Source organism: Astyanax mexicanus, chromosome 3, assembly GCF_023375975.1.
Source record: "Astyanax mexicanus isolate ESR-SI-001 chromosome 3, AstMex3_surface, whole genome shotgun sequence".
Classification (NCBI taxonomy): domain Eukaryota; kingdom Metazoa; phylum Chordata; class Actinopteri; order Characiformes; family Acestrorhamphidae; genus Astyanax; species Astyanax mexicanus.
In genome coordinates this window covers 40,331,142-40,343,564 of record NC_064410.1, presented here as the reverse complement: position 1 = coordinate 40,343,564, position 12,423 = coordinate 40,331,142, and the positions used below count along the sequence as shown (strand labels likewise).

Sequence of the window (12,423 nt, the reverse complement as noted above, 5' to 3'; positions counted from 1 at the left end):
ACTGCTGGAGCAGCATTAGCATTACCCAATAACCACGCTAGCTCTTTCGCTCTTCAGAGGTGAGTATTATTGGACTATAGTCTGCGTGTTTACCGTGTTAAAACATGGGACGAACCGCTAGCTAATATTGCCCTAGCTTACCGGAACACTCAGGGTTATTTAGTGTAGATCGGTCAGGTGGCATTAGCCGCTAATGCTAATGCTCCAGCTTTAGTAGAAATCTGGAAATCTAAGTTTACTGTAAATAAACGGAAATGCTTTACATACTTAAATAAAGTTTTCAGGAGAGAAATCTGTTTCGATTAACATCCAGCACTCATTTGACTTTGAAATGTTTTTTTAAGAATTACAGTTTCCTTTACTTAACTTAGCTTGACATCCCTGTTCCTACTACTAGTTACTAGTGTCACATAAAATGCACCTTATTATCCCGTGGGCCTTATGTGTGAAAACAGACCAGAAAATAGATGTTTATTGATAGTGTGCCTTATGATCCTGTGTGCCTTATAGTGTGAAAAATACAGTAACAATATAATGACACTGGTTTACAAAATAATGTGCTATAGGGTTATTTGAAAGATATCATGTAAAAATCTATTTTAGTTTATTTAAAAAATATGTTTGAAGAATAGACATCTGAGTGCAAGGGACTTTTCAAATGTTTACTTCACATAATCAAAAGATATTCCACAAGTTTAAGGGTTTTTCAAAAGCTTTTCACACATTTGATTTACAAACAGTTAATGAACCTAGTAAAGAAATACCAATTTAATGTTTTTGGGATAACCAAAAATCTTTATTTTTTGGCAGCTCCTAAAAACCCCATTGGCACCTTTACAATTGTATAGAGTAGGATAAATTCTCTGTGTAAGTTTATGAGAGTGAGTCACTGAGGGCCAGAGCTCACAGTCACACATGGTTCTATATTCTCCTCCTCCTTGTGCTCTCTTGCACCAGCTCCGTCTGCTAATGGGAAGGGGCCAATTAATGTCAAACTTGGAGAAGCTTTTGGCATGCGGATGAGTACGCCTCCAGTGGCCCTGGATCACGAGGGAAATATAATGATGAGACTTAACGTGCTGTCTGTCACTTTCGTCACGCCCCAGTTTTAAAAGTCAGACCTGTTTTCAGGGCTTGTAAACATGCAGCATCACTGCGTGCTGTAACTGTCACATGAACCGGCGTAACCCCTTTAGAGCTACACCAGGCGACCCAAACACTGTCCCTGCTGCATTTTTTATCGCTACACAACAAAGGTCTAGAGCATCTCTCTAGTACAGAGAGCTTTCACTTTTTGACACTTTCTTGACTATTTTTGTGCATGCGGGCTCTGTGCCACAGAGATGGCAGACCTGGAGGTGTGTGTACTCACTGCAGACAGCCAGTCTGAGCGCTGGCACAGTCGATGTACTGCCGTAGAGCCAGGCGGAATTCCTCCAGCTCATCCTCCAGCACCGGCAGCTGTCTCTGTACGATCAGAATGTGCTAAAAAAGAGAAGACAGGAACAAGCTGAGTCATAAAGAAACCATCACACACTAAACCAGCACCTTCATACACTCATATCACACCCCAGCACAGACAAAGTGATCCTGAGGCAGCTCTGACCTATTCTACACGCTGATGTTTTTTTTTGTTGTCCTTAAGTCTATTTAAAAGTATATTATGTTTAGGTCTCAACATAAGGTCAACATTAACGTGTTAATGCATGCAGTTAATCTGAAAACTTCAATGCGTTGATTTTTTAATCATGTGAAAAAATTGACAAAGCCTGTCTACACATTAGCAACACTTACTGTTGAGTCCAGAAGGTAGATTACCTTTTATTTATACTGACGTTTATGCTCTCCTAACTCTCTCTTTTACTTTCTTACACGCTCGCATGATTATGCACACAGAAACACAGCTGAGGGCAGGTTTATAACACTGATTCTGAAAAGAGTAATTAATTGTGATTAATCACAGAATTCTATTATGATTAATTTGATTTTTTTATTGACTGACACCACTATTTATTTAATATGGTATGCTTGTGTGTGTGTGTGTATGTGTGCGTGTGTGTGTTTTGGTATTGTTATGAGTCAAATTACACTTTAAATATCTGTGCAGTATTATTTTGCTTAGCCACTGTCAATATATCTGTAAGACTATACATTGCTTATTATATCCTTACTGATATTATAGTGAGATATTATAGTGAGATGGTCCAAGTTAAAATGTCTGTTTGACTATCTTTTAAATTTTTACTGAAATACCCAGAATTGGCATGATAAATATTAAAGGCTGAATGGACATCATAGGTAAATGACATTACTCTCATAAATATGCATATCAGGTCTGATCAGTTTTGTCAGCTATACTGTCAAGTGAAAAAACACACAGCAAAGACACACCCCATCATTTTTACTTTGACTCAAACTCATCTGGAATACTGGTGGTTCCTGGCTTTGCCAGTTTGTCTTTCTTTTAATGTATTTACAGATTAGTAAGCATTAGAGTGCAATAAAAGACATGGATTGTAAGGGGTTAACATATATAAAACTGTTAAGATAACCAGATCAGGTTGTCCTAGGAAACTAGCAAGTTAGCCTAAAAGAGCAGATCAATAGATGTGTAAAAAAAACACACTGGAGCTATCTAGAGTTGTGCAGGCAGTTGGAACATAATCCTGGATGGGATTTTTACTTTCTAGACCAGAATTGGACTCCTTTAGATATCATAACTACAATAAGTTCAAATGGGGTCTTTTTGCATTTGTAATTCCATACATGATAATAGTGTAAAAAAAAACTTAAAAAAACTTGTTGTTGTCTCTGTTTATATCTCTTTTAGTTACTGTAGCCTGCTCACATTATTATGACTGTTCTGTACTACTCTGATTACATAATATCTCTGCTCTGTTTTGCTCTTGTAGGCCCTACACGAGAGCATTTAATACATCCCTTCATACCTGTCTCCTTCCTTCTCTCTGTCCATTCTTGGCAGGATGCTGGTGCCTGCCTTCTCTATATCTTGCCTAAGCAGTGTCTGACACATTTTTTCTAACCTATTTAGGGCTGTCCCTAACGATTATTTTTTAAACGATTATTCTAACGATTATTTTTTTCGATTAGTCGACTAATCTATTTATTGAGAAACATATTTAAATAACTATTATTTTACGTTTTAAAGCAAACGATAAATTACTATATTTATATATAATAACAACAACAACAACAACAACAACACAAGCCTACTAAACCAAACCCCACACTTATAATCACTTACATGTACAACACGTTGTTTAGATCTATTACGCTAAAAATGGATAAGCTCCCATACACCACCTCCGTGTGTTGTTTTCTGTGACCGCTAGATTTTGTGACCACTGGCAAGTAGTTCTCAGCAGACCGGTGCACTGGCCGATTCGAAACGTGTTCGTTTCTAATGTTTACCCCGACTGGCCAAAACAGTTAAGTTTAGGGCTGAGGGTAAGGTGTAGGTATAGAAAGCTTCTGTTTTGCCAATGAACGCTCATAACCGTGAGCACTGGTCACAAAATTCCGACGGTGACAGAAAACGGTGTAACACCGCAGCGCCGACGGCTCTAGCTAAAATAACTTAAGGCAGCTAGCTTAGCTAAACACCTGAACTTATGAATAATGCTACTGTTTCTGGAAACTGCGAAATGCCATGCACAAATATAAACCAAAAATGTATAATTTCTGCCTGTGGCAGGTTTAAAACCTTTGGTAGACAGCCTTAAGTCTTTTTAAGGACACCCGCGGAGACCCTGATGTAAACGGTAACTTACTGTGTGACTCTGTTGACATAGTGCTCCTGGATGTTTGCGCTTCAAGTGCTCCTGCATAGCAGTTGTGCTACTGTGATAGACCATCCCCATTTTGCACGTATGGCAGAGGACCACATTGTTGCCCTTTTGCGTGAAATGCTCCCAAACTTTAGATGCCCGCTGGCGTTTTTTTGTAGCTGGAGATCGCTCTCCGGAGTCCATGCTCTCCACAGGCACCGCCATGTTTACGACGCGCCGACGCGCGTTATGCAAATCGATGTATTTTCGTAATCGATGACGTCGATTATGTCGACGCGTCGCCCCAGCCCTAAACCTATTTAAAAGTATTTGTTGTAAAAAAGTGCAATATATATAAATAAAAAATAATAATTCCATGATGTAGGTTCCTTAAACAGAACTGATTCTAGATCTGCAGCTCTAGCCCAGATTGGTATTGAAGACTAGTGAGGCTAGAGCACCTCGAAGGAGAGTGAAGACATGCAGTGCAGTGACAGCAGCTTTGAGACCGGAAGAGAGAACAAGGTCTAGAGACAGAGACTGGGGTGAGGGCCAATGTGACAAAGTGACTCAGATTAGATTCGAGATGGGAACATGAGGGAAGTTCCAGCAAATACGAGTGACTGGAGGAGATTTATGAATAAAATGGTAACAGAGAGAAAGAGCCAGAAGCAGGAACAGTGCTAAACCAGTCTGGCACAATTACAAAGGGGCGAAATGTGGCTAATGTGTTCAAAGCTTTCTGTCACTCACTCATTATTGCAGCCAATGGTCACGTCAACGTGACTCAGAACAACTAGTGCGGAAGCGACCAGAGAAAAAGGCCTTGAGGCCTCAGGAGCAGGTAAAGCCGTGAATAACAGTGGAATAATGGCTGGTCTTTGACAGGCAGTGCTGTTGGAGGCCTGCTGACGGGCAGATGGGGGCTCAACTGAAGGTAACACGATGTGAGAGTTTTCTCCCTGGGGTCAGCGCTGACCTCTCCACGGGCACTGTGCTGGTGCCACCTCCCATAAACTCTTCGTTTGTGCCCCACTCATACACAAACACAATGCACATACAAATTACAACCATCAACCAAAGGCACAGTCCTTATCCTATCATTTCATATATCATCCTATATAGTGCATTCTGTAATATACAGCTCTGGAAAAAATTGAGAACACTTTAGTTTATGAATCTTGCTATGTACGATATGAGTAAAATGAACACTTGTTTTATTCTATAAATTACAGACAACATTTCTCCCAAATTCCAAATAGTAATTTAATACAGGAAATTGACAAATCCTGCACCTAACAGCTGGGGTTATGCATAGGGCTCAGCCAGGATCTACTACTCACTCAACTAACAATAATAGCAAAACCACCACAATCTGATACTGGCTCGACAAGAATCCAGAAGCACAGCCTAACACTATGTTCATGGTCCATTGCCTCAACTGCCAAGTAACAGACCTACCAAAAAATAACCTATGAACACAGAATCCCTCCTTAATCTAAGCTCACTTCCTTTAACTATGGCAACAACACACTTACCTAAGCACAATCACACACAATAAATCACATTATAAGTTGCGTGAGCAGAACACAGCAACCACTACCATCTGATACTGGCTCGACAAGAATCCAGAAGCATAGCGAACTATGTTCATGGTCCGTGCCTCAACTGCCAAGTACTCAGACGTCTACAAAAACTCATGAGACAAATTATTACAAGAGCAGGACCACACCAATCCCCTTCATCCAAACTCTAACACAAACTTCAGTGCAAGCTCTTCTCAGGGGTCATCAGGCAGGCACCTTCCTTCGTCAGTGTTTCGCTGAATTAGGCCCACGACACCTCCAGAAGGCTCAACAGTGAAGTCTGGCGTCCCAGACCCACCCCCCTCCAAGCCTGCTGTAGAAGCACAAACTCACTCCCTTCCCCACACAGCCTCAGCCCTTCTGAACCACAACCACTGACTAGAACTTTCAGCTACATCTAACAACTCCAACACAAACTTCAGTGCAAGCTCTTCTCAGGGGTCATCAGGTAGGCACCTTCCTTCGTCAGTGTTTTGCTGAATTAGGCCCACGACACCTCCAGAAGGCTCAACAGTGAAGTCTGGCGTCCCAGACCCACCCCCCTCCAAGCTTGCTGCAGAAGCACAAACTCACTCCCTTCCCCACACAGCCTCAGCCCTTCTGAACCACAACCACTGACTAGATCTTTCAGCTACATCTGACAACTCCTTCACTACAGTCCTTAGCACACGACCTCTAATTCCGAATTCAGAAAGCAGTCTTGTGGCAGACTTCGCAAAATATTGTCATTTAGACCATTTATTTGCAGAAAATGAGAAATGGCTGAAATAACAAAAAAGATGCAGAGCTTTCAGAACCCAAGTAATGCAAAGAAAACAAGTTCATATTCATAAAATTTTAAGAGTTGGAATAACCCTGATTTTTAATCACAGTTTTTATGCATATTGGCCTTTTCTCTTCCACCAGTCTTACACACTGCTTTTAGAAAACTTAACGCCACTTCTGGTGCAAAAATTTAAGCAGTTCAGCTTGGTTTGATGCCTTGTGATCATCCACCTTTCATCTTGATTATATTCCAGAGTTTTTTTTTATTGGGTAAAATCAAAGAAACTCATAATTTTTAGGTGGTCTCTTATTTTTTCAGAGCTGTACAGATATATCTCCAAACAATGTCTTTATAATATATGCAGCATGTGGTCTTGTAATGTACTTTACTGCATTATTGAATTAATGCTGCCTTAACAGAAATGTGCTAACTGACAAACCCATGACATACCCTGGCTTTTAGACTTATTCCTGATCTAGATGGTCCGCAATTTCTATCACTATGTGATGGTCCAACCCAGATGCCTCTAAGCCGAAAGAAGTCTACGAGCTTCTGGACATGGTATACATAAGGCTTTTGTCTGGCACTGCAAAGTTTACAGTGCAGTATTGTAGTGTCAAAGTGTATGCCAGAATGATTAATTGATAAATGATAAGTGTTGTGAAGATCATGGGCATTCAGCTTAGGATTGCGCCTTTGCCCTTTAAGAACTTAACTTTTTCTTAATAATGTCAAAAGGTTTTTAAATCTTTCCATTTTTCTACAATGTTCAGCTTTTTTGTGCAAATGTTTTACAATTATTTATGTATTGCAATGATATTATAACGCTATCACCTCCATCACTGAGCAGTCAGTTATTAAAGAGACTTGTGTGAAGGTCAGGACTGTTTAGTGTGAAAGGTACTAAGGAGCTGCTGACAAACAGTGTGCCCTAATTCTGACTGATAAAAGACAAGACTTGACATCAGCCTCTTTCAACACAGTCTCTTCCAAGACAAACCCAACAGAGAAACACAGCAAATATTCTTCTACTGAACAACATTGTTATTTAAACTCATGTTTAAGCTGATAGCTATAAGAATACGCAGATGCATATTATAAGCTTATATCAGACATGGATTCACTGGCAAAAGACAGATTTATAAAAATGAGTTATTAAGCCTCATCTTAAGGTCTACATGTAACATACACATTAAATGTACAATAACTGTACAATTAGGCCTCATACAAAGAAAATAAACGCATAAAGCATGAGTAATTAATGTGTTGTGTTCCTGTTCTGTGCAAATAGTCATAAATACACATATACACTTTGTCAAATAGAGTTTAAAATACAATATTAGTTTCAAATAGAATAATGTGCATTTTTGTAGTGCAGGTCTTTTAGGATGCTATTTTAGTCTGCTTTCTCCATTAGAATAATATTTCAGCTGATTACATTCGGCTAAGTGTTTAGAGTATGCGTGCATTCTCTACAATATATTAAGTGTAGCCTCAGGATAAAGCACACAGTCAGCGTGGATCCACACTGAGAACTGCATGTCTTTCCAGGCATAGTAATGTGCCTGTTATTAACAGTTAAACTGACCTTTAAAGGCTCACATCATTGAAAACTGAATTTCCCACTTTTTTATATATATATATTTATATTTATATTTGTTGCAGATTGTAAACACTGTTTAAAATATATATGGAAACCTGCAAATTACTGAAATATGTCACAAAACCAGCACATTTACATAAACGCTAATATGGCAAAACATTAAGGGCCCTGTCTTACACTCTGCACTAGGTATGTCGCGATGCTCATTGCTATCTTACACCCTCCCAAACAGTTTATTTCCACATCTTCTGTCTGGGTTGTTTGCTGGTGGTTTCTGAATAAGGCGCGTCTAGGTACATTTCTGGTATATTGCTATCTTGGCAACAGAAAACAGGTGCACCACTGACTGAAAATAATAAATTGTCAACACAGGCTTGGCCCATAGTGTGTGCCATTTAGCAGCTATGCAAACTTTTACATCAATAATAAACAGAACATGACCTAATGACCTACTCATGCACCTTTACGGCATGATTAAGCAGATCAATTTCTTCTGATTAGAAGGGATCAATTAGCTGTGCCACTGAAATAGCAATCTGCTTATCTGGCCATCTGGCCAAGTGACACACTGATTGGTTTATTGAATGTTACGTTCGAAACACACTCATGATTAATTAAGAGAATTAGTACATGCCTTTTGCATGTTTTTAGATGCACAAAGTGTACTTTTCCTGTCGATACGATAGCAAAGACACACTGACATGCTCTAAATCTAAATAGGGCCTTAAAACTAACCATAGACGAATGAATAATGTTGATTGACTGCAGATTCTACAGTTTGCAGAGTGACACAGAAGTATAAATCAGCCTATAACTAGACTAAGCTATTCCAAATCAATGGGGTAAAAGGTAGGATTCAGATGTATTTATGTGTGTAGTTTTATTCTTTTGTTTTTATAGTTGTTATGTGGTGTCAGAAAAATTGCTCCAGTGCACAAAGGTGCTGCGTTCGCTTTGTTCATACTACCGATTTCCAGGTTTTTAGATGCACTACACAATCCCCTGCTGCTTCTCACACATCCCTGTATTCACCATCTATCACCACATGTGACTATAGTACAGATCATAGCTATTTACATCACTCACTCACACACACTTCCATACAGTCTGTCAGTTACTCAGTGTAAAATAGAAGAGAGAATAATGAAAAAGTACTTTGTGAAAGATAGAAGTCAAATAAAAGAGGGGAAGAGGGACAGACGGCAATGAAAAAAAAGGACAACTGAAGAGCTGCACAGTTTCCTAGACAACAGCATCTAGAGTGTGTAGTAATGAGTCGGTACATGGCGGTAGCACACACAGAGATGGAGATAGAGAGCTGTAAATGAGTTACTGATTTAGTGGTGCCTTCTGAGACCTCCTCTTCAACCGGCTCCAGACGCAGCTCCTGACAAACGCAAACAAACAGCGCAGTCACAACAAGCCCAATGCCACCCCTACAATTAACCCCCCACCACGACTCGAAAAAGACGAGAGAACACAGAGTAAATGAAACGTGGTGAAGGGTGTGTAAAGAACCAGAACTTGTGACATTGCCAGCATGAATCATAAAACAGGACATAATTATGCAAACGACAAGACAACTACCGGTAGGGTTGAGCTCAGATAATTAAAAGAAGGGTTTGACTCAAAAAATAATTTAATGGAATATTCATTCATTTTCATTTAGCAGTTTTACACAAGATTTAATACATCACAAGCATCAGTGCTGGATGATTCATTTGCATAATCTGTTAATTAGTAAAACCCTTAGTATGTCCTCTTACTGTGTTAAATTGTTTTCTTATTACAATTGTGTAATTGTGTAATTTTATAAGGAATTGTGTAAATTTTGGAATAAAATGCCTGAAATAATGTATCCATAAAATAATCAACTACTGTTCCAGGCACCATTATACAAATACTGTAACCACTTATGAGGAATCAAATACTTTTAAAAATAAAAGTGATACAAAGGGTTTTTAGATGCTATAGAAGAATCACTTTGTATAACAAGAAAGAGTGTTTGTGTGTGTTTGTGTGTGTGTGGCTGTAGAAAGTTTCATTTGCAAAAATGAATGGGGAGGTAGTTGCAGAAGGGTTTATGATTGACTATTGGCCATGTATTAAGAGGCCAATCTTTTTACGTGTCATGGTATGCACAGAATTGCAGACACCTGCAGATACTGATAAAAATATGTTTATTATAAAATAAACAGATGTAAACATAATCGATACAGAAACAATGGGTAATCACCAGTAAAAAGAGCAATGAAGGCAAAACCATACCATAAACGAGAAACAGTCCAGAGTTCATACACGAGAGATCCAATGTCAGAGGTGATCCAAGAGGCAGTAGTGAAAACACAGTCCAGGTAATACACAAACAATCCAGTATCAGAGGCAAAGGCAATAATCGGCGTCGAGAAAACAAAAGCAAGGTCATAAACAAGATAAACTGAAGACAAGAGATATAGAACGCTTTGTAATGAGGAGAACCTACAATACGCGGCGTGGGTGTTTGTGTGGCGTGCACCTTTATAGTGCCAGTAATCAGTATTCGGGACTTCCTGGAGGAAGCAGGTGAGGTGTCACGTGATCAGGTGAGTGCGTGATGTCAGCGGGTGGTGCATTCTGGGTAGTGTAGTTGTTGACCTGAGAACCTCCGTTAGAGCTTGGTGTGGAAGGGACAGAGGAGCTAACAGCACCAGACGTGACCGTACCTCCCCCCAAGGGAGTCGGAACAGAACCGGAACGGGGACGACCACGACGACGTCCACCCGGTGGGCAGGGAGTACTGGCGGGAGGACCAGGCGTAGCCTCAGAGGTGCCGGACAGGCGGGGGTTGCGAGACTGGGAACCCCGACGCACCGGAGCCGAAGAAGAGAGTGAGCGCTTGGGACGCCCACGGGGTCTAGGAGCAGGCTTACCAGGGTGACGGGCATGAAATTTGGCCAGTAGAGCAGGATCCAGCACGTCACCGGCGGCAACCCAGCAACGCTCCTCAGGGCCGTAACCCTCCCAATCTATGAGGTACTGGAGCACACCGCCATGCCTGCGTGAATCCAGCACCTCTCGAACCGCATAGGTAGACGAATCCTCCCCCTCCACTGCCGCGGGCGGCACGTCATCAGGAATACCCTCAGCAAGCGGACCTGGGACAAGAGGCTTGAGCAGAGAGACATGGAACGAGTTATGCACTCTGTACTGAGCAGGCAACTCAATCTTATAAGTTACCTCGTTAACCTGAGACAAAACCTTTAATGGGCCAATATACTTAGGCAGCAGTTTCCTACAGGCCCCCTCAAACCTCAAGTCCCGGGTCGACAACCACACCCCGTCTCCGGGTTGGTATTGGGGGGGTGGTACCATGGTGTCTGTCGGACTGCTCCTTATACTTGCGTAAAACCTCCGAGATCTGCTGATGCGTCTCCTCCCACACCTGCCCACTCCGCTTCATCCAGTCGTCAACAGCAGGTATCTCAGTGGACGACGCTGTCCACGGAGTCAACGGAGGCTGATAACCCAGAATGCACTGAAAGGGAGTGAGACCAGACGTGGAGTTAATTAGGGAGTTTTGGGCTATCTCAGCCCAAATCAGATACTGCGACCATTCTGTAGCATGTTTAAAGCAGTATAATCTTAAAAATTTTCCTAACTCCTGGTTTACTCTCTCACATTGACCGTTGCTAGTGGGGTGAAACCCAGAAGTGAGACTCACGTGTACACCTAAGTGTTCAAAGAACGATTTCCATACCCGGGAAGTAAATTGAGGACCTCTATCTGACAAAATGTCCTCCGGGACCCCAAAATGTCTGAAAATGTGTGTGTATATAGCTTGAGCTGTCTGAAGAGCATTAGGTAGTGCAGGAAAAGGGATAAATTTAACCCCCCTAGAAAATCTGTCTACTACTGTAAGGATAGTAGTGTAACCTTCAGATTCGGGTAAATCTGTAACAAAATCTACAGCAATGTGTGACCACGGTTGTTCAGGAACAGGCAGAGGACATAGTTTACCAGCTGGAAGGGTTTTGGGTGTTTTGCATTGTGCGCAGACTGAACATGAAACTACGAAAGCTTGAATGTCAGCTCGCATGGTTTCCCACCAATACCGAGCTGAGATTAGTTGTAGCGTACGTGTAACAACAGGGTGACCAGAAGTAAGGGCAGCATGTGCCCAGCCAATGAGTTGATCGCGAAATTGTTCGGGTACATAAATCTTGTGAGGAGGACAGCCCTCCGGAGGTTGTGTGTTAGTTAGACTCTGCTGAATGAGATCATCAAGTTCCCATCTAATAGCTGCTACTCTAACAGTGGGTGGCAGAATGTGTTCAGGCTCGGAAGCGCGGCATGTGTCGTCTGGGGAACTGAAAACACGGGATAAGGCATCAGCCTTAGTATTACGGTTACCTGGACGAAACGAGATAGAAAAATTGAAGTGAGAGAAAAACAATGACCAACGAGCTTGACGGGGGTTTAGGCGTTTAGCTGTACGGAGATATTCTAGGTTCTTGTGATCAGTTAGAACGGTGAATGGATGTGCAGCACCTTCCAGCCAGTGACGCCACTCCTCTAGAGCCAGTTTGACAGCCAGCAGCTCTCTATCCCCTATCCCATAATTACGCTCCGCTGGTGACGTTTTCCGTGAGAAAAAGGCTATGGGATGTAGTTTAGGTGGTGAACCGCTGCGTTGGGAGAGAA

The 12,423-nt window shown here is 41.4% G+C and overlaps 1 protein-coding gene across 3 annotated transcripts in view; it reads right to left on the bottom strand.

Annotated features, from left to right (window-relative positions):
• Positions 1 to 12,423, bottom strand: part of necab1 (N-terminal EF-hand calcium binding protein 1) — a 64,112-nt gene that overhangs the window by 4,039 nt on the left and 47,650 nt on the right. For 2 of the 3 annotated variants that reach the window (XM_049475306.1, XM_049475308.1), the window contains exons 9-10: positions 9,077 to 9,130; positions 1,373 to 1,485 (exon numbers count right to left, since the gene is read on the bottom strand). In XM_049475306.1, coding sequence (XP_049331263.1) covers positions 1,373 to 1,485; positions 9,077 to 9,130 — 167 coding nt within the window. The remainder of the gene's footprint in view (positions 1 to 1,372; positions 1,486 to 9,076; positions 9,131 to 12,423) is intronic. The other variant, XM_049475307.1, reaches the window with a different exon arrangement.